General features: G+C 37.6%; 1 protein-coding gene across 2 annotated transcripts in view; it reads right to left on the bottom strand.

Annotated features, from left to right (window-relative positions):
* Window positions 1–314: 314 nt before the first annotated feature.
* Cdh7 (cadherin 7) overlaps window positions 315–23,043 on the bottom strand; it is a 213,279-nt gene continuing 190,550 nt past the window's right edge. For both annotated transcript variants that reach the window (XM_038349211.1, XM_038349212.1), the window contains one exon: window positions 315–808. In XM_038349211.1, the coding sequence (XP_038205139.1) occupies window positions 315–808 (494 nt within the window). The remainder of the gene's footprint in view (window positions 809–23,043) is intronic.

Raw genomic sequence — 23,043 nt, 5'->3', positions numbered from 1 at the left:
ATTCACAAATCATTGAGTACTAGTTTATATAATAATAATAATAATAATAATAATAATAATAATAATAATAATAATAAACTTCAAATTCCCAGAGTTTGTGGTCAGTGAAATCCTTTTGATAATCTAGTGAAGGGTTCACCAAGGCAGAAACTTTAATTGATAAAATTGGAGACATATTTACAACTTCTTTTGTCCAATAAGTGAATGTTCTTGTTCAGTATATGTAATACTTCTGCCTTTTCCTTCTCTTTTAAACTTTTTTATTTTTTTCTGCTAGGTTTTTGTTCAGTACATTTCAAATTTATTGTCCAAGGCTATGAGCACAAATTCTCTTGGCCATTTCCATACATGTCAGCCAGTCGTTTAAATCGGGGTCCCCAATCACTTAGGTAGTCATAATTCTGATCAGAGTTTGAACTGACAGAATCTAAAGAACTGAGAGATTCAGCAATTGAGCCATTTCCTTCAAATGCATAGGTCTGCAGAGAGTCATATGGAGGAGCTCCTGGATCCAGGTCAGCTTCTTTCAGTCTTTCCCAAATAAATTCTCTAAAAATGACATTATCTGGAATGCTTTTTAAAGTCGGTCGACTCAAAACCTGAATTTCAGGAGTCACATCTCTGCGGGGTTTGCTGTCTCGTATGACGTTGAGGTTTCTCAGTGCCGTCATGTCAAAGGCTTCAGTATCTTCTTCTCCCCCACCTTCATCATCATATCTGACGATGTTTTCTCTAATATCCCTTTCCTCGTCAAAAATGAGAGACTCTTTTTTTCGTCTTCTCATAGTAACGATGAGGAGGATCAACACTGGAATGTGAAAAGGCAGAGAGAAAATGTCAGCAAGTGGAGTACTATCCCCTAGTAGGGAAATGGGCTGGTGTCCCTGTTTCACAGGAATTCAATCAATAGATGTGCTAAAAACTACAAACAACTGCCATAAAACGGAATGCTTTTAGACATCAAATTTTTTTCCACACCTGTTCACTACTGATGTCTTGCTTAAACCTCCAAAATATTTGATAGAACAAATTAAAGGGCCAATCCGGAATAAATATAATGCTTTCAAAGCCATGCCACACAAAGGGAGATTTGAAATGCTTAATTTTTGTAAAAAAAAAAAAAAAAAAAAAAAAAAAAAAAAAAAAAAAAGAGTCATTTATACATTTTTGTTTAGATTAGCATGTGCAATGCCAGATGGTAATGGATTACAGAATATGATCAAGTTCTTTGAAGAAATGCCTGGTCCTTGTTATGAAATTCAGTTCTTTAATGAAATCCACCATGCCAAGCCATGTAGAAAGATTTAAAGCTTCTATAGTAAAGTAAGTTCCACTTTCAAGTGTGAAATACTGAACCTGGACTCTGTATTACAACTAAAGACAAAAATGCAGATATGAGGCTTTCAGCAATGGACAATGATTTAAGAAACTAGCTTAACATCACTGACTTTCCTCCTACATAAAAATACAAGCAAATATTGAAATATACAGTTTCTCTGAGAAGAAAAAGAGAGTAATAAAATAGCCTTTAGTATAACACAGTTTAAATGAATTCTGCATTGTTAATACAAGCAAACTGATGGAGACTTCACTAACTACATTGATCCAAGACTGAGAACAGGTTACCTCTCATGGCTTCCAGACTTGAGCTAAAATGGGGTAAAATGACTGGTTTTGCATTTTGCTATTCACACACCCACCCACACCCCCCATATATATATGTGTGTGTGTGTGAGTGTGTGTGTGAGTGTGTGTGTGTGTGTGTGTGTGTGTGTGTGTGTGTTTAAAACACAAAAGTGTAAACAGTCTTTTTTATTAAAGAATATTTATTTTTATTTTGTGGGTGTGGAAATTTTTTTCTGCATGTATTCCTGTATACCTTGTATGTGCCTGTCTTCTGTGAAAACTAGATGAGGGCATTAGATTCCCTGGAACTGGAGTTACAGAATGCATAAAATAACCATTTGGGTGCTGGAAATCAAAGACATATTCTTTGTAAGTCATCCAGTACTTTTAACCACTGAGCCATCTCTCCAGCCCCCCCCCAACAGTGAAGTGTTTTTAATTATCTGCTGAAATCCAAAATGTTTTTAGTAATAGAGGGAGAGAAAGAGAGATAGAGAGAGGGAGAGAGAGAAAGAATGGGTGTGAGCATGCAACAGTGCACATGTAGAAGTAAGAGGATGGTGTCAGGTGTCAATCCTCACTACTTTCTTTTTTGAGATATATTTCATTTATTTACTCCTGCATAATAAAGATTAATTAGCCCACAAACATGTGGGCACTTTCTTGTCTCTGTGTTTCACATCACTTTAGGAGTGTGGGATTACAGACATGCTCAACCATGCTTCGAATTCACACTCAAGTCCTCACATTGTGCAGAAGCCTGTTACCCTCTGAGCTAGATTTCCAGCACTCAACATATTTTTTAAAACAGCTTAAAGGGCAAGAGAGTGTAGCACAAGACTAGAAGACTTATCCAGTATGTGTCTGAGTCTAACACTACAAAACATAAAAACAAATAAGGGACTTAAACTAATTATAAAGAATTTTTGCTTTTAAGAATGTGTGAAAAAAATATAGAAGATATTTCATGAGTGGTCTGGGAGCTGGTGAGGATGAGAACATGAGTAATCAGGTTGAGTAGACAGGACAGAGGAAGTGAAGATAAGGAGTAGTGCAATGTGAAAAACAAAAGCATGAGGAACTGAGTGAAAAAATAGTAGCAGCTGTGTTAAAAGACAAGCCTGGATGCTTGTCAACAATATAACTATGAAAGATAGACAGGTGAAATGTATAATCTCACTGACCAGCATTCTATCCAAGAAAATAAGACCCTGTTTTCCATGACTGATAGTGACTCAAAAAATAAGAAGCACTTGAGGAAGACATTCCAATGTAATCCTTAGGCTTCCACACGCATCTACATAAGTAAGCACACATAAAAGCACATTCAAATACACTACACTCGCACAGATACACACCCTCAATTAAAGAAAGTACCATGCATAGGCGACAATTCACAGCCAGTACTATCAAACTATCAGTGTAGAGCTCCAAGACCTGAAGGAGAGCCTACTTCTTCAAGTTTCTAAGAAAATATCAGCTGTTCTCTAATGTGTAAATTATACGCACATAAAAAGATAGTTTACATGACACATGATCAAAGTTTATTTTACAACTGATGGAGACAATTTCAAAAATTCATATCTGAGCAGAAGAAAAGAAAATAAATTGACTGTAGGGAGTCCAATCCCAAAGGATATATCTGCACCACCCTCAGGAAAAAATGTAAGAGAGAGTGCAGATATTGTAAGAGCCAGAGGTCCAAAACACCTGTTAAAAGAGTGGACTCCTTAGAAACAACAAATAATATGCACCACTGTACTGTTAGCAATATAACAGTCTAAATATGACAAGTATAAAGACAAATGAAGTTGATACGACATGGGAAATTCTATATGCTTCTACCTCTGATGAAGAATTATAGACAACAGTGATGACTGTGAGAGAGAGAATCAGTCGCCTCCAGGGAGGGGCTCACACATAGGTTACCAAATTCCAAGAGGTCACCTCTGAACATATGCACATGTGAGTAAAGCCTACAGAACTCAGTTGGTGTATATCCATGTTACATATGCATAAAACAATAATAAGAATAATATAAATTCGGAGAGAAGAGGCAGAGGTTGGAGGGAAGAAAGAAAGATTGAGTTCTTACCAGAAACTTTCGAAAAGAAGACTATGAATATGAAGACAAGCATATAGATATCTTGGATAGTTTAAAGGAAAGAAAGAAAAGGGAAAAATGTTAAATTATTAAATTATAATATCAAAAAATAAAAGAAACCTAATTATTTGAAATTTATAGATCATCTCCACTTTAGTAGTTTATGATGATTTCCTCAGAATGAAATCAAGGACAACAACAACAAACAGCCTAGTGGAAATCTTACAGAGAAAACAAAAGGATAACAAACCTATTTAGAAAGCTAAGTGTGAGAAAGATGAGTATGATGACAGGTGAACAGGAGACAGCATGAAAACATAACAAATTGAGAGCAAATGGCAATAAGAATTTCCACAAATACACGAACTTAAGTGAGCAAAAGTTAAGAAAGCAAGTGTTATGGAACAGTTAGATTTTCTTTATCTTTAAATCAATTCCTAAGTAAAAATATTTCAAAATTATCAGTCTTTTATAAAATTAATATCATATTTTATACAAAAGAATCATATTCTTACATTTGCTAAAAAGTGTTTATTATATCATGTTAAAATGCATTTCATTCCACTATTAAACCTGCTGTTGTAACTCAAGTTTTCAATAGACACGAAACTCTATATCAGCTAGTTTGTATCAGCTTCAGGTAAGATATGAATATGGAGTCTTTCAGTCTTGCTTTAAGATAAAAAATACTACTTCTTTTGGGATGTTGTATGATTTAACATTTCAATGACTAGGGAGATAATTAATTTTTAGTTATCTTTAAGTTACATCATAATTATTCTATAGATGCCTTTTTGTTTTCTAATGAGAGACATAAAGGAGGTAAATCTAGATGTGAAGAGAGGTTGAAAGAACTAGGAGGAGTAGAAGTGAGGGACACTATAGCCAAGACATATTTTGTGAGAAAAGAAAAGATTTTCAATGAAAGGGAAAAAATGTAGAGCAGTTTCCAAAATTTAAGAGCAGAAAGATGGACTTTTGAGAAAATCCAGTGTAGCACCATGGGAATAAATGAATTAAGTAAAGAACTGTTAAAGTAAGAATGAGGCCTACAGGTAGGCCCTATAGGTCTTGGTAAGTCTAGAATCTCATAGGAATTAGGCCTGAGCCAGGGCATCTGTAAATCTGGGCATGAGTCTGGGACCTCTGAGATAGTAGGCAGGAACCAGAAATCTCTGAGGGTCAAGGTATGAGTCTGGGAGCTCTGAGGGAGTAGGCCTGAGCCAGAACCTCTGTGGGTCTGTGCATTGGTCTTGGACATGAAAGGGAGTAAACAGAAACCAGAAACCTCTGCAGGTCAGGACATGAGTCTGAGACCTCCAAGAGAGTAGTCCTGATCCAGTTCCTCTGTAGTTCTAAACGCATACGAGTCTGAGACCTATGAGGGATTAGATCTGAGCCAGAGACCTTTGTGAGACCAACATGAAGCTAGGGATCTTTGCAGGAGCAGAACCAGACAAGTGACATTTACAGAAACAGGTCTGAGCCAACAACATAGGCTAGAGCAGGCCTGAGACAGCAAACTCCGAGGGAGTAGAGCAAAGCCTGAGAGAACTTAGTAACCAAAAGGCTAACTAGAACCATGGCACTGACTGTACAGCAAAGTACAACAATATGAGCCTTGGATTTGCTGGCATCTAGAAGATTAATCATCAGAATCAAAAACAGCCCAAACCACACCAATTAGAGGAAAAGATGAGTAGACAAGGTAAGAACACAGGCAACTCCAAAAAGAGCAACACAACACCAGCAAAATCTAGAGACCCTACAATAGCAAGACTTGTACAACCAAATATAGATGAAGCAGAATAAAACGACCTAAAAAATAACTTAAGGAGAATGTTTGAAACTTTTAAAAAGGAAATGAGAAATTTTCTCAAAAAAATTGAGGAAAAAAAATTGAAGGCATCAGTAAATCCCTTTAAAAAAAAACCAAGAAAAAGCAATCAAACATATGAAAGAGAATATTGAAGACTTGAAAACTGAAATAGAGACTATAAAACCCCTGACACTTTATAGTCTTCCAGCTGGGGCTAGTCTCCCTAGCTACTGCCTCCATCTTCCGACCCCACCCAGCTTGCACCCAGAAAAACCGTCCCTTCTTCCTCCCCTCTTCGGGTTCATAACATCTCCAGCTCAGCCGGATCAGGGCGCTGGGACTGCATAGGGAGTGCAACCAGTGGGCAGGAGTTTCTTTGTTTCAATAGCCTGCCTGCAGCAAGGTAGGCCCTCTCCAGAACTCCATGCACAGCAAAGATACTGGATATTAGGACCAGAAGACACATCTGGGAGCAAAGACACTGGATATTAGGACCAGAAGACACATCTGGGAGGCATCTCTCAGCTACCAGGAATCCCTGATTCAGTGCTCTGTGGAGTCCCATCTGGACGGCCTTCCCTAGTGTATTCCTGACCCTGTACCAAGGCCAACTACCCAGAGGGGTGAGAAGCTCTCCTCCAGGCAGGTATGAGGAGCCCAGCAAGGGAGTATGGGCTCCTTCAGATTGTGCTGCAAGGAATAACTCCTGCTCTGGCACTGAGGAGATCCAACCAGATTCAGTCACAGCAAAGATTGGAACAAGACACCAAGTTTCCCCTAGCTCCATTTGAAGGAAGAGATGGGCAGGCATCAATGCAAGAACTCCTCCAACAACCCGAAAGGCAACATGACATCCCCATGTCCAGGCATCCTGAAACAACCAGAATTGAACACCCTACCCCAGAAGAAATAGAAGAAATCTACCTTAAACAGTACTTTATGAAAATAATAGAGGACCTTAAACAGGAGGTAAAAAAACTGCCATAAAGAAATGGAGATGACAAACAAAAAGGTAGATGAAATAAATAAATCTCTCAAAGATACCCAAGAAAAGCAAGAAAAACAAGAAAAAGCAATCAAGCAGGTAAGGGAAACAGTACAAGACCTGAAAAATGAAATGGAGCTAATGAAGAAAACACAATCCGAGGGAAAACTGGAAATGGAAATTCTGAGTAAACGAACAGAAACTATAAAGCCAAGTATTACGAACAGAATACAAGAGATGGAAGAAAGAATCTCGGACTCTGAAGATACTTTAGAGGAAATAAACTCACAGCTTAAAGAACAAATCAAATCCAACAAATTCTTAACACAAAACATGCAGGAAATCTGGGACACCATGAAAAGACCAAACCTAAGAATAATTGGGGTAGAAGAAGGAGAAGAATTACAACTCAAAGGCACAGAAAAATATATTCAACAAAATTATAGAAGAAAATTTCCCCAACCTAAAGAAGTATATTCCTATGAAGGTACAAGAAGCCTACAGAACACCAAATAGACTGGTTCAAAAGAAAACATCCCCGCACCATATAATAATCAAAACACACAATATACAGAATAAAGAACAGATGTTAAGAGCTGCGAAGGTAAAAGGTCAAGTAACATCTAAAGGGAAACCTATCAAAATTACACCTGACTTCTCACTGGAAACCATGAAAGCTAGAAGGTCTTGGATAGATCTGCTACAGACACTAAGGGATCATGGATGCAAGCCCAGACCACTATACCCAGCAAAGCTAGCATTCACCATCAATGGAGAAAACAAGATATTCCAGGACAAAAACAGATTTAAACAATATGTAGCCACAAATCCAGCCTTGCAGAAAGTAATAGAAGGAAAATCACAAACCAGGGAGTACAACAATGCCTACAATAACTCAGGCATCAAGCGACCCTTCATCAACTAGAAGAAAGGAAACACACAAACTCTACTACAAAAAATGACCAGAGTTAACAACCACTGGTCATTAATATCACTTAATATCAATGGACTCAATTCACCTAAAAAGAGGCAAAGTCTAAAAGATTGAAAACGTAAAGAAGATCCAACACTCTGCTGCTTACAAGAAACACACCTCAACCACAAAGACAAACACCTACTCAGAGTAAAGGGTTGGAAAAAGGTTTATCAAGCAAATAGACCTAAGAAACAAGTGGTTGTGGCCATACTAATTTCTAACAAAGTTGACTTCAAACTAAAATCAATCAGAAGAGATGGAAAAGGACATTTTATACTCATAACAGGAAAAATCCATCAGAATGAAGTCTCTATCCTGAATGTCTATGCCCCTAATATAAAAGCACCCACTTATGTAAAAGAAACACTTCTAGAACTCAGGGCAGCCATCAAATTACACACACTAATAGTAGGAGACTTCAATACTCCTCTCTCACCAATGGACAGGACAATCAGACAAAAACCTAACAGAGAATTGAAAGACTTAATGGCGGTAATAAACATAATGGACTTAACTGACATCTATAGAACATTCCACCCAGATAGGAAAGAATATACCTTCTTCTCGACGGCTTATGGAACTTTTTCGAAAATTGACCATATACTTAGTAACAAAGCAAACTTCCACAGTTACAAAAAAATATTAGTAACCACCTGTGTCTTATCGGATCACCATGGATTAAAATTAGAATTCAACAACAATGCTACCCCCAGAAAGCCCACAAACTCGTGGAAACTGGATAGTCAACTACTGAACCACACCTGGGTTAAGGAAAAAATAAAGAAAAAAATTAAAGTCTTTCAGGAATTTAAAACAAAGACCCGACATTCTCAAACCTATGGGACACAATGAAAGCAGTGCTAAGATAAAGTTCATAGCACTAAGTGCCCACTTAAAGAAAATGGAGAAAGCACTCACTGGAGACTTAAGAGAACATCTGAAAGCTCTGGAAAAACAAGAAGCAGACTCAGCTAGGAGGAGTAGAAGATTGGAAATAATCAAACTGAGGGCAGAAATCAACAAAATAGAAACACAGAAAACAATCCAAATAATCAATGAAACAAAAAGCTGGTTCTTGGAGAAAATCAACAAGATTGACAAACCCATAGCCAAACTAATGAAATGGCAGAGAGAGAACACGCAAATTAATAAGATCAGAAATGAAAAGGGGACATAACCATAGACACAGAAGTAATTCAGAGAATCATTAGATCTTACTAAAAAAGCCTGTATGCCACGAAATTGGAAAATGTAAAAGAAATGGACATTTTTAGAAAAGTAACATATACCAAAGTTAAACCAGGACCAGGTGAACAATCTAAATAGTCCTGTTAGTCGTGAAGAATTAGAAACTTTTATCAAAAACCTCCCTATCAAAAATAGCCCAGCAGCAGATGGTTTCAATGTGGAATTCTACCAGAACTTCCAAGAAGACCTAATACCTATACTCCTTAAGGTATTTCATAATATAGAAACACAAGAGTCATTGCCAAATTCCTTTTATGAAGCTACAGTTACCCTGATACCTAAAGCACACAAAGACTCAACCAACAAAGAGAATTAAAGAACAATCTCACTCATGAACATTGACGCAAAAATTCTCAATAAAAAACTGGCAAACCAAATCCAAGAACACATTAGAAAAATTATCCACTACGATCAAGTAGGCTTCATCCCAGAGATGCAGGGTTGGTTAAACATATGAAAATCTATCAATGTAATCCATCATATAAATAAACTGAAGAAAAAAACCCTATGATCATCTAATTAGATGCAGAAAAAGCATTTGAAAAAATTCAACACCCCTTTCTGATAAAAGTCTTGGAGAGATTAGGGATACAAGGGTCATTCCTAAATATAATAAAGGCTATTTACAGCAAGCCTACAGCTAACATCAAATTAAATGGAGAGACACTCAAGGCCATCTCACAAAATTCAGGAACACAACAAAGCTGTCCACTCTCTCCTTACCTCTTCAATATAGTGCTTGAAGTTCTAGCAATAGCAATAAGACAACATAAGGGAATCACGGGGATTTGATTTGGAAAGGAAGAAGTTAAACTTTCATTATTTGCAGATGATATGATAGTGTGCATAAGTGACCCGAAAAACTCCACCAAAGAACTCCTACAGCTGATAAACTCCTCCAGTAATGTGGCAGGATACAAGATCAACTCCAAAAAATCAGTTGCCCTCCTATACACAAAGGATAAGGAAGCAGAGAGGGAAATCAGAGAAGTATCACCTTTCATAATAGCCACAAATAGCATAAAATATCTTGGGGTAACTCTAACCAAGGAAGTGAAAGACCTATTTGACAAGAACTTTAAGTCTTTGAAAAAAGAAATTGAAGAGCATACCAGAAAATGGAAGGATCTCCCTTGCTCATGGATTGGGAGGATCAACATAGTGAAAATGGCAATTCTACCAAAGGCAATCTTTAGATTCAATGCAATCCCCATCAAGGTCCCATCAAAATTCTTCACAGATCTTGAGAGGACAATAATCAACTTTATATGGAAAAACAAGAAATCAAAGATAGCTAAAACACTCTTATACAATAAGGGAACTTCTGGAGGCATTACCATCCCTGACTTCAAACTCTATTAAAGAGCTTCAGTATCAAAAACAGCTTGGAATAGGCATAAAAACAGAGAAGTCAACCAATGGAATTGAATAGAAGACCCGGAGCTTAACCCACAAACCTATGAACACCTAATTTTTGATAAAGGAGCCAAAAGTACACAATGGAAGAAAGAGGGCATCTTCCACAAATGTTACTGGCATAACTGGATGTCAACCTGTAGAAGAATGAAAGTAGATCCATATCTATCACCATGCACAAAACTCAAGTCCAAATGGATTAAAGACCTCAACATTAAGCTGAACACACTGAGCTTGATAGAGGAGAAAGTGGGAAGTACTCTACAACAAATGGGCACAGGAGACTGTTTCCTACATATAACCCCAGCAGCACAGACATTAAGGGCAACATTGAATAAATGGCACCTCCTGAAGCTGAGCAGCTTTTGTCAAGCAAAGGACACTTTCACTAAGACACAAAGGCAGCCTACTGACTGGGAAAAGATCTTCACCAGCCCTGCAACTGACAAAGGTCTGATCTCTAAAATATATAAGGAACTCAATATACTAGACTTTAAAATGCTAATTAAACCATTTAAAAAATTGGGCTCTGATCTGAACAGAGAATCCTCAACAGAAGAAGTTAAAATGGCCAAAAGACACTTAAGGTCATGCTCAACCTCCTTAGCTATCAGGGAAATTCAAATCAAAACAACTTTGAGATACCATCTTACACCTGTCAGATTGGCTAAAATCCAAAACACCAATGATAGCCTTTGCTGGAGAGGTTGTGGGGTAAGGGGTGCACTCCACCATTGCTAGTGGGAATGAACACTTGTGCTACCACTTTGGAAAGCAGTGTGGCAGTTTCTCAGGAAATTTGGGATCAACCTACCCCAGGACCCAGTAATTCCACTCTTGGGAATATACCCAAGTGATGCCCAATCATACTTCAAAAGTATCTGCTCAACTATGTTCATAGCAGCATAATTTGTAATAGCCAGATCCTGGAAACAACCTAGATGCCCTTCAGTGGAAGAATGGATGAAGGAACTGTTGAATATATACATGTTAGAATACTACTCAGCAGTAAAAAAACAATGACATCTTGAATTTTGCATGCAAATGGATGGAAATAGAAAACACTATTCTGAGTGAGGTAACCCAGACCCAAAAAGATGAACATGGGATGTACTCACTCATAATCATTTTCTAGACATAATTAAAGGACATCAAGCCTTAATTCCAGATCCTTGGGAAGATAATAAGAAGATGAACCCAAAGAAAAACATATAGTAATCATCCTGGATATTGGAAGTAGACATGATCGCTGACCAAAATTGGGAACTTGGGGATGGGATGGGACGGGGCCTAGGGCAGATGGGGAGAGAAAAGAGTGAAGGGGAGAATGGGGAGAGCTCTGGGGAATGGGAGGCTTGGATATAGGAAGGGTGGATATGGGAGCAGGGAAGCATACATCTTAATTAAAGGAGCCATCTGAGGGTTCTCAAGAGACTTGACTCTATAGGGTTTCCCGGGTATGCAGGGAGATGCCCCCAGCTAGTTCCTTGGGCAGCTGAGGAGAGGGAGCCGGAAAAATCCAGATCCTTTAGCCATACTGATGAATTTCTTGTATATCACCATAGAACCTTCACCTGGTGATGGATGGAGAAAGAGACAGAGCCCGACATTGGTGCACCAGACTGAGCTCCCAAGGTCCTGATGAGGAGCAGAAGGAGGGAGAACATGAGAAAGAAAGTCAGGACCGTGAAGGGTGCGTTCACCCATGGAGACGGTGGGACAGAACTAAAGGGAGATCACCAACTCCAGTTGGAACGGGACTGATGGAACATGCAACCAAACCGGACTCTCTGAATGTGGCCGAAGGTGGAGGCTGACTGAGAAGCCAAGGACAATGGCTATGGGCTTGCTTTCTATGGCATGGACAGGCTCTGTCTGGGCCTTGTCAGCTTGGTTGATCACCTTCCTGGATCTGTGGGGAGTTGGGAGGACCTTGGACTTAACATAGAGTACGGAACCCTGATGGAGATGGAGAGAGTGGGGGTATGGGTGGAGGGGAGGAGAGGGAAAGGGGAGGGGGGGAAGGAGATGGAAATTTTCAGTAAAATAAAAAAAAGAATGCCAGTCATCATGCTATGAAGGCACAAACACAAGACTCTGATTTCATGTTCCAGAAGACTGAACTGTTAAATCATCTTACAGATTCCTGTAGAACTCATACAAAGCAGGGCCGGTAATCTGTGCTAAGAAGTGTACTTGATTCTTTAACACAGAACGTAGCAAAATAATAGGATATCCAAATAAACTGTGGTTGAGCAAGGAAAAAAATAGAGACTATAAAGAAAACACAAGCTGAGGGAATTACAAAACAGAAATTATGGGAAAATCATCAGAAACTGCAAATGCAAACATTAACAGCAGAATACAAGAGATGGAAAAAATCTTAAGTGCTGAAGATATAATAGAGGAAATAGACTCGTTTGTCAAATGAAACATTAAATTTAAAAATGGCTTAACCCAAAATATCCAGGAAATATAGATAAAAAAGAACAAACATAAGAAATATAGGTATAGAAGAGGAAAAGTTCAACTTAAAAGCACAGAAAATATTTTTAACAAAATTATAGTAGAAAACTTTTCCAACTTAAAGAAAGATATGCCCATGAAGATACAAGAAGCTTACATAACAACAAATAAACTTTATCCAAAAAAGTCCCCTCGCCACATGATAATCAAAATACTAAACATATAGAATAAAGAAAGAATATTAAGAGTTCCAAAGGACAACGAAAAAATAACATATAAAGGCAGACCTATCAGAATTACACCTGAGTTCTCATTGGAGACAATGAAAGCCAGAAGGTCATGGTAAAGCATTATACAGACATTGAGACAAGAGATGACAGCCCAGACTATTATACCCAGCAAAACTTTCAATCTCCCTAGAAGGACAAAACAAGATATTCCATCACAAAACCAGATTTAACCAATATCTAGCCATAAACCCAGCACTACACAAAATACTAGAAGAAAAATTCCAAACCGGAGAAGTTGGCTACATTAACAGAAACACAGACAGTTGATATTCTCATAGCAGCACATCTTTTAAAGAAGGGAAAAACTCACAAATTAATATCACCAACAATGAAAACTAAATTAACAGGAAATAGCAATCACTGGTCATTAATATCCCTTAATAGAAATGGACTCAATTCAGCTATAAAAAGACACAGGCTAAGAGATTGGATACAAAAACAGAATCTATCCTTGTTCTGTATACAAGAAACATACCTGAACCTTAAAGACAGACATCAAATCAGAGTAAAGGGTTGGGAATAAATTTTCCAATCAAATAGACCTAAGAAACAAGCTGGTATTATTATCTAACAAAATAGACTACAAACTAAAATCAATCAAAAGAGACAAAGAAGAACATTTCATATTAGTCACAGGAAAAAATCCATCAAGAGGTAATCTCAATATTGAACATCTATGCCCAGGGCACCCTCATATGTAAAACAAACACTTCTAAGGCTTAAATCATACATTAATCCCCACACAGTAGTTGAAGGAGACTTCAGAGCTCCACTCTCACCACTAGACAGGTCAGTTAATGTAGTGTGAAGCGGCGGGGCTGTGTCCCGCCGCCCAGTTCCCAGCAACCGGCTAACTTTATCCGAAATAATTACACAGAAACTGTATTCTTTTAAACACTGCCTGGCCCATTATCTGTAGCCTCTTATTGGCTAATTCTCACATCTTGCTTTAACCCATATTTAGTAATCTGGGTAGCACCACGAGTAGTGGCTTACCAGGAGAGATCTTAACCTGCGTCCATCTCGGAGAGCAGCAGCATGGAGTCCCACTATGGCGAATGCCTGAAGCGTCTCCCCAACTCTACTTCCTTGTTCCCACAATTCTGTTCTGTCTACTCCACCTACCTAATTTTCTGTTCTTAAAGGGCCAAGGCAGTTTTCTTTATTAATAATGAAAGTAACACATAGACACTCCTCCATCACTTCCCCTTTTTCTGTTTAAACAAAAAAGAAAGGCTTCAACTTTAACATAGCAAAATTACATATAGCAGTTATCAAGCAAGTATTACAGTTACAATATTTAAATCTATTTTATCTTTTATCATAACTAAGGAAATCTATAACTATCTATTTATTCTTCAACTCCATCAAAGACTCCAGAAGGATATAATATTACCTAAGTAAACAAGTCATATGCAACTTTCAAACTCTAGAAATGACAGAGACAACTGGCTGCCTGGACAGTCACCCAAAGTTCCTCTGTACCGTTGGGGCATCCATCTTCGGCCTTCAGGCCCATAGTGTCCAGCAGACATTTCCATGAAGCAGGAAATTTCAAAGACAGTTCAGTCACTTTCTGCTGTGTCCTGCAGAACGTCTCGAAAACTCTTTCATGAATCAGGAACCCCGAAAGACCATCTCACCTTTAGGCAAGTTCAGCAGTCCTCTCTCTGCGGGTTCTTTGTGTCCAGTTTATGCAACAGTCCAGGCAAGAGCAGTTTCTTGCCCAAATGGCTAACAAACTCCATAAGTAGCCTCTTCGATGCCCATCTTCCTCTCGAAGTAGATTGGTGCTGCCAGGAGCAGACGTGTCTCATTGTCATGAAAAACCCTAAGTTATTAAAACATTAAATGCCATATTCTGCAGTCTTTGAAAGATATGAAGAATGTCTATCTAACTGAAATATGTCTCTACATATCTAGAAAATCTAATAACATGACTATAAGCTTAACTATTATCAATGATTATCCATTAACAACCTATATTTCCTAATTATACATTACAATTTTTAAAATGAACTACAATCACAATAGCTTAATCAAGATCAGAAATACATATACATATAACAAAATTGACCTTAAAATCTATACCAATGCAAATTCATATCTATATCATCTCCCCCTTTAAATGTAAAAGAACATTTATAAGCAATATTTGGGAAAATGGGCGCAGTTTTTTCTCTCCAAACTGCTTCCTGCTGAATGGGGGCGCTGTTATTTAGGTCTTTTATGGTGTAACCTGTGTGCTAGATTCATCCCAGTTGGCAGTTGAGCGAAGTAATTTTTTGAGGGTGTTCACAGCAACCTTTCAGGAGGGCGTGGTCTATCATACCATATTGGGATAGAAGCAATCCACAGAGTCTCGTCCTCTGTGAAAACAAAAGAAGAAACTCTTTTCCAAAGCATCATGTTCTTAGATCCAAATCCTGAAGTCATACTGTTAAGATGTCCATTGTGGTCTAGCCTGGCAGCCCATATAATGAAATGTCTCTCTGTACTTAGCTCCTTTACAGTCAAAAAAATCAAAGAAAACACAACAAAATACATAATCCAGACTCTCTGTGAATTTTCCATTTTTACGTGGCTTATTTTTACTCTATCACTTTACTTCTTTTAATCTATAACTATCTGTACTCTGTCTCTTTAAAGACTTTAACCTTTTTTTTTAAGGCATTAACTTTATTCTCTATATTTTCTTTTTCTCTCTTTTAAGCCTACGTGAGCCATTTAAAGGCCTTCTATGTCTGAATCTTTTCTATTGTGAATCTGTAATTTTTTACTATCCAGGAGCATTTCTTAAAAGGTTAAGCACTTCTTAAAAACTTAAGTTGCGCCACTTATAGGTAATACGGTACTGCCTGTTTACAGCCAAGTCTAAACCTTAACTGCGCAGTTATTGTGGTAATTACGATAGATCCTGCCTGAGATCAGCACAGTTCAGCATGGCGGAGCAGAGCCAAAGCCGCTCCTGCCTCAGTCATTTGGTGCCCCTGAGCCGCACACAGTTCCAGGCACACAGCAGTCCACATTGGAGCCGCACTCAGCAGTTTAATTCTGAGACTGAGCGTGCAGCACAGAAACTCTTTTCATCCAAGTTACAGCCGAATCTGACGCGCAGGGCACCGTGGAGTCTGAAAACACCTCTCTCTCTATGGCAGCAGGAATCCGCAAATGCTGTCCCGTTCGCCTAAGCCTGATTCCACCATCTGCCCAGGTGCAGGAAGGGAGCAGTGAGCCATTGGCATGGTCTCAGAGAACTTTCTTTCTGATCCCAAGCGGGCAAGGTTTTTAAGTGGATTTAGTCACCACGTTGGAGCGCCAAACTGTAGTGGGAAGCGGCGGGGCTGCGTCCCGCCACCCGCCGCTGGCTAGCTTTACACCAGAAATAATTACACAGAAACTGTATTCTTTTAAACACTGCCTGGCCCATTATCTGTAGCCTCTTATTGGCTAATTCTCACATCTTGCTTTAACCCATATTTAGTAATCTGGGTAGCACCACGAGTAGTGGCTTACCAGGAGAGATCTTAACCTGCGTCCATCTCGGAGAGCAGCAGCATGGAGTCCCACTATGGCGAATGCCTGAAGCGTCTCCCCAACTCTACTTCCTTGTTCCCACAATTCTGTTCTGTCTACTCCACCTACCTAATTTTCTGTTCTTAAAGGGCCAAGGCAGTTTTCTTTATTAATAATGAAAGTAACACATAGACACTCCTCCATCAAGTTAAACAAAAAATGAACAGAGAAATAAGGGAACTAACAGAGGTTATGACTCAAATGGACTTAACAGATATCTATAGAATAGTCCATCCAAACATAAAAGAATATACCTTCTTCTCATAACCTCATGGAACCTTCTCAAAAAATTGGCCACATATTTGGCAACAAAACAAACCTCAACAGATAAAAAAAATCGCATAACCTCATGAATCTTACAGGATCACCATGGCTTAAAACCAGTGTATGGCAATTTCTCAGAAAATTAGGAAACAACATCCCTTAAGACCCATCAATATAACTTTTGGGTATATATCAAAAGGATATGTTCATAGAAGCATTGTTTGTCATAGCCAGAACCTGGAAACAATCTAAATGCCCCTCGATTCAAGAATGAATAAGGAAAATGTGATACATTTACACAATAAAGTACTACACAGCAAAAAAAAAAATCTTGAATTTTGCAGGACAAAGTATGGAGCTAAAAACATCATTTTGAGTGGGGTAACCCAGACGCAGATAGACAATTATCACATTACTCACTCATAAGTGGTTTATAAAAAGAAAAGCAAATAAAACCAGTCTACAAATCATAATCCCAGAGAACCTATACAACAGTGAGGACCCTAAGAGAGACATACATAGATCTAATTGACATGGAAATCAGAAAAAGACAAGATCTCCTGAGAGCATGGGAACCTTGGGGGAGGGTTAAGTAGCAGGGGAGAAGCATGGAGGGAAGGAGAAAAATTGTAGGGCTCAAGAAAAGTCAATAAAATTAAAAAAAGAGAGATTGAGGTCTAATTCCTTATGTAAGGTAAAATAGAAACAAAGCTGACTGAGAAAAACAATAAAATTAGAAACTTAGTGAAGATAAGATCAGGCTGTAGGAATGTATTTCAAGATTTGATAGTTCTATTGGGATTTCTCATTTCAGCTGTTACATAGGAGCTCGAGTATATATGGTGAGAACTGATGTAAAATTATACTAATTAGGAGTTTGCAAAAACCATGAAAACCAGATAATTGTTACCATGTCTCAAGACATTGAAAGGTTTAATTACAACTAAAATTCATCTTTCTTTAGTGAAAATGAGTATCCCAAGGCACTTCTTATTTAAATGTGATCATTACAATGATTTCATTTGAATCTGAATTAAGACAGAGAAAAACTGTTCAAACTATAATGAATATTTTATACACAAGTACAATTTGTGTGCTATATTTTGTACCAAAATTTATTCTTGAAATTAATATGTGTAATATCAAGTGTGTTTTCCCAAGGTCAGAATTAACTGGAGTATAATATATATATATATATATATATATATATATATATATATATATATATATACATTTATATGTATACATATATATAATATATATCATATATATATTAAACATCCTGAATTAAGTCAAGATCTAGAAACTCACCTCATGAAACAGATATTCAGAGATATTTCACCACTTCCCAGCAGCATCTTGGTATTTGATGTTGGAAGTTACATTTTGAGGAACAGATTTTCAAGACTATTTAGAGGAAGCTGTTTCCTGCCTTCTGCTGCTTCTGAGAGGTTTCTGAGTCTAATCTGTATTTGCTTTTTGACTTTGTGCCTACTTCCCTAATCTTTTGTTTGTTCTAAGAAAAGGGGCATATCCTATACTCAGATTGATGACTCCCTTAAATGTCACCAAAGAGTTAGAACCTTCATACAGCAACTGATGGAAACAGAAGCAGAGATTCACAGTGCAGATTCCAAAGTCCAGGTAAAGAGTGGGAGGAGTGAGAATATGCACAAAGAGATCAAGACCCTGATGGGGACACCCTTAGAAAAAGTTTACCTGAGCTCATGGAAACCTACCACTGCCAACTGGACAGAGAAGGAAACATAATAGGTCCAAACTAGTCCCTCTGAATGTGGGTGACAGTTGTATAACAGGGGCAGACTGAGCAGCCACTGGCAGTGGCACCAGGATTTATCTCTACTGCTTACACTGGCATTCTGGAATCCTTTCCTTTTGGATGGATACCTTGCTTGGTTTAGATATAGTAGGGACAGCCTTGGTCCTTACTCAAAGCAATGTGTCTTACTCTCCCTGTGGAATGGGTGAGGATGGAGTGAGGAATGGGAAGAGGGGAGGGAGTGGGAACTGGGATGGTATGTAAAATGAAAAAAAAGATAGCTTTCTTTCTAAAAAAATAAAATATGAGGCAGGCAGATCTTGGTGAGTTTGAGGCCAGCTAGTTCCAGGACTCCAAGGTTACAGAGAAACCCTGTCTCGAATACCCCCCCACACACACACAAAAATAAAATAAAAAAGAAAGGGTACATTAATAATAATAGTTGCCTTGGAAACAGTTTATGAGCATCAAATCACACAATGTTTTAAAAAGGCAAAGTACTTGGGTCAATGCCAAGCGCATTGCATTAGCTTATGAAAGCAAACTATTCCTCCCTTCTGTTTTCTGTTTCCTTTAAGTAGGAACATATTTACTCTCATAAAATAGCAACTGAGATATTGTACATTTTCTCAGATGTTAATGATAGCTAGGTATTATAGATCATGAGGAATAGTACAGTTTTTTCATGTCTTCTGCTTTCATCCACATTCTCAATGACTTAGTAAATATTTTGCAATTAGTAAAATTCTGACTCTGCTTAGAAGAACCAGACCAAGAAAACATTTTCCGGTTGAACAGAATTATAAGCAGCCTCAGCAAAAAGAAGGCTAAAACTAGTTCATATTTCTAAGGTTGTAGAAGCATAATGAAATGGTAAATGTCAGCTGAGTGTTAAGCTGCTTACTTTAGAAGTGTTGGGATTTTAGCTAGAAGGATGAGTTTCTATAAACGGCCTCTTATGCCAAGGCTTATGGAGTATGACACTCTGTGTGAAAAGCAAAGAGCAGGAAGGGAGACTACATCACTTCAAACACTTGAAATTATAGTCCAAGTACAGAAACAAATAGAACCTAGTAAAGTAAACATAGCAGAAGATTCAGTAAGAACATATAGGTATTCTTGGGCAAAGTAAGGTAATCTAACTATAATATTCACAAAATATTCATGCAATTGACATGAAGAGAAATACTTTAAACAAAAGCAGGTGAATTTTTTCTGAAAAATCTTCTTCAGTAATGACTTAACATGTCAGTTGTACATAGTTTTCTTTAAATGATTTTATTCAGAAACAAAACATCTTAATTTGATAAAATAGGAATTTATCTATTATAATACATAGGATATAACTGGTACTGCTCTTAGTTATAGGGCATAAATTTTCTTTTTTAAAAAATACTAAAATTATTTCAATATATCAGTTAAACTTTTCTACATGAAGAAAAATTAAAGTGGTTGTTTGACTTCCATATGATCAAATCTGAAGTTGAATGTTTTGATTTCATTGATGATGTACTCAGTTTTAATATAAGAAACCTCATACTCTGAGTTTGGTGTATTTCTTTCATTTAGAGTATTGAAGTGTAAATGTGATTCCAACAGAGAGGTGAGGGTAAGCAAAAGAAAAAAAAAACTCAAAGATTAGAAAAATATAGATAGAAGTGGAGACTGACAAGTCTATATTTCCATGTCATTAAATTTATGCTTGAGGAAGAAAAGCTGGTAAGTGACTGGTAAGATAACTTTTCTTGCTTTTCCATCAAGAAGCAGTAACTGGCCAGGCAGTGATGCTTTAATCTCAGCACTCAGGAGGCAGAGGCAGGTGAATTTCTGTGAGTTTGAGTCAAATCTGATCTACAAAAGCTACAGAGCAGTAACTGGAGTATGGAGAGACAGCTTCACGGTTCAACATAATGGCTCCTCTTCTGGTGCTCCTATTTTCAATTCTGAGAACCCAAATTAAGTCTTACAACCACAATTTCAGGGGATCTGATGCACTTTCCTAACCTCTGTATGCACTTATTAAAGTAGACAAAACAGCCATATGCATAATTAAAAATAATCACATATTTAAAAACATATTGCTATAAAAAGTAACAAGAAATCAGATCCACTATGCCTGAAAGAAGAGAAAGTGTGAAATGACCTTAAACTCATTGGTACAGGCAATGTATTTCTGAACAAAACAGCAATAAGACAGGACAGGCATTAAAATAAACAATTGATAAATGAAATATCATGAAACTGAAAGCTTCTATAAAGTAAACAACACTGTCAATTGGACAAACAAGCAGCTTACAGTATTGGAAATGATTCTTAGGTATTCCACATATGATAGAGTGCTAATATACAAATATAAAAAGAACTTGGAAACTAGATATTAAAAAACAAATAATCAAATGAAAAATGGGGTAGAGATCTAAACATAGAATTCTCAATAGAAGAATATAAAATAGTTGAGAAACACGTCAAGAAATGCTCAACTTCCTCAGCTTTTAGGGAGATGAAAATCAAAGCTAGATTTGGATTCCATCTTACATATGTCAGAACAGCTAAGATCAATAAAATAAGACATAGCAGGGAAACGGAGCACAGCCACTTCCTAACCCCCTACACTTCCTGGTCTTCCGGCTGGGGCTAATCTCCCTGGCTACTGCCTCTCTTTTAATACCCCACTCAGCTTGCACCCAGAAAAACAGTCCCTTCTTACTCCCCTCTTCAGGTTCATAACATTTCCAGCTCAGCCTGATTGTGGTGCTGGGACTGGGTAGGGAGTGCAACAGGCAGGTGGGAGTTTCTTTGTTTCAATAGCCTGCCTGCAGCAAGGGAGGCTCTTTGTCTGTGAACATTTTGGCAAGCAAGTACACCTGATCCTGTAAAAGAAGATCCATAGAGTAGCATTTCGAATAAGAGATGGGCAGGCACCAATGCAAGGATTCCTCCAACAATCTGAAAAACAACGTGAAATCACCAGAACCCAGCAATCTTACAACAGGAGGATTTGAACACCTCAATCAAGAAGAAGTAGAAAAAATTGACTTTACGAAAGTGATAGAGGCCCTTAAACAGGAGGTGAAAAATTCCATTAAAGAAATGGATGAGAAGAATAACAAAAAGTTTGAAAAATTGAGTAAATCTGTAAATGATATCCTAGGAAACCAAGTAAAAACAATCAAAAAGATAATGGAAACAGTTCAAGACTTGAAAACTAAAATGGAGGAAAGGAAGAAAACACAAACTGAGGGCTGACTGGATATGGAAAATCTAGGTAAATGAATAGAGACTACAGTAACAAGCATAACCAACAGAATACAAGAGATAAAAGAAATAATCTCAGATTCTGAAGATACCATAGAGAAAATAAATGCACTGATCAAAGAAAACAGCAAATCCAACAAATTCTCATCACAAAACATTCAGGAAATCTGGGACACAATAAAAAGTCCAAACCTAAGAATAATAGGAGTAGAAGAAGGAGAAGAAGTACAGCTCAATGGTCCAGAAAATATATTTAATAAAATTATAGAAGAAAACTTTCCCAATCTAAAGAAAGATACTCCTATGAAGGTTCAAGAAGCATACAGAACACCGAATAAACTGGATCAAAAAAAAAAAAAATCCCCTCGCCATATAATAAACAAAACACAAAACATACAGAATAAAGACAGAATATTAAGATCTGCAATGGAAAAAGGTCAAGTAACTTATAAAGGTAAAACTATCTGACTTACACTTGACTTCTCTATGGAAACCATGAAAGCCAGAATAGGAGGAAAATCAGAAACCAAGGAGTCCAACAAGGCCAACAATAACTCAGAAATCTAGGGACCCTTCACCAGCACAACTAGAAGAAGGGAAACACACAAACTCTACTACCAAAAAAATAAGGACCGGAGTTAAAAACCACTGTTCATTAAATTCACTTAATATTAATGGACTCAATTCACCTAAAAAGAGGCACAGGCTAAGAGATTGGATACGAAAACAGGATCCAACATTCTGCTGTTTACAAGAAACACACCTCAACCACAAAGACAGACATCTACTCAGAGTAAAGGGTTGGGAAAAGGTTTATCAATCAAATGGACCTAAGAAACAAGCAGGTGTGGCCATACTAATTTCTAACAAAGTTGACTTCAAACTAAAGTCAATCAGAAGAGGTGGAAAGGGACACTTTATACTCATAGCAAGAAAAATCCATCAGAATGAAGTCTTAATCCTAAATATCTATTCCCCTAATATAAAAGCACCCACTTATGTAAAAGAAACATTACTAGAACTCAAGGCAGCCATCAAACGACACACACTAATTGTAGGAGACTTCAATACTCCTCTCTCACCAATGGACAGGACAATCAGACAGAAACCTAACAGAGAACTGAAAGACTTAATGGATGTAATGAACGAAATGGACTTAACAGACATCTATAGAACATTCCACCCAAACAGGAAAGAATATACTTTCTTCTCTGGGGCTAATGGAACCTTTTCAAAAA

This window comes from Arvicola amphibius, chromosome 12 (assembly GCF_903992535.2).
Source record: "Arvicola amphibius chromosome 12, mArvAmp1.2, whole genome shotgun sequence".
NCBI classification, from domain to species: domain Eukaryota; kingdom Metazoa; phylum Chordata; class Mammalia; order Rodentia; family Cricetidae; genus Arvicola; species Arvicola amphibius.
The sequence above is the reverse complement of the archived record's forward strand: the minus strand, read 5'-3'. Positions and strand labels throughout refer to the sequence as shown.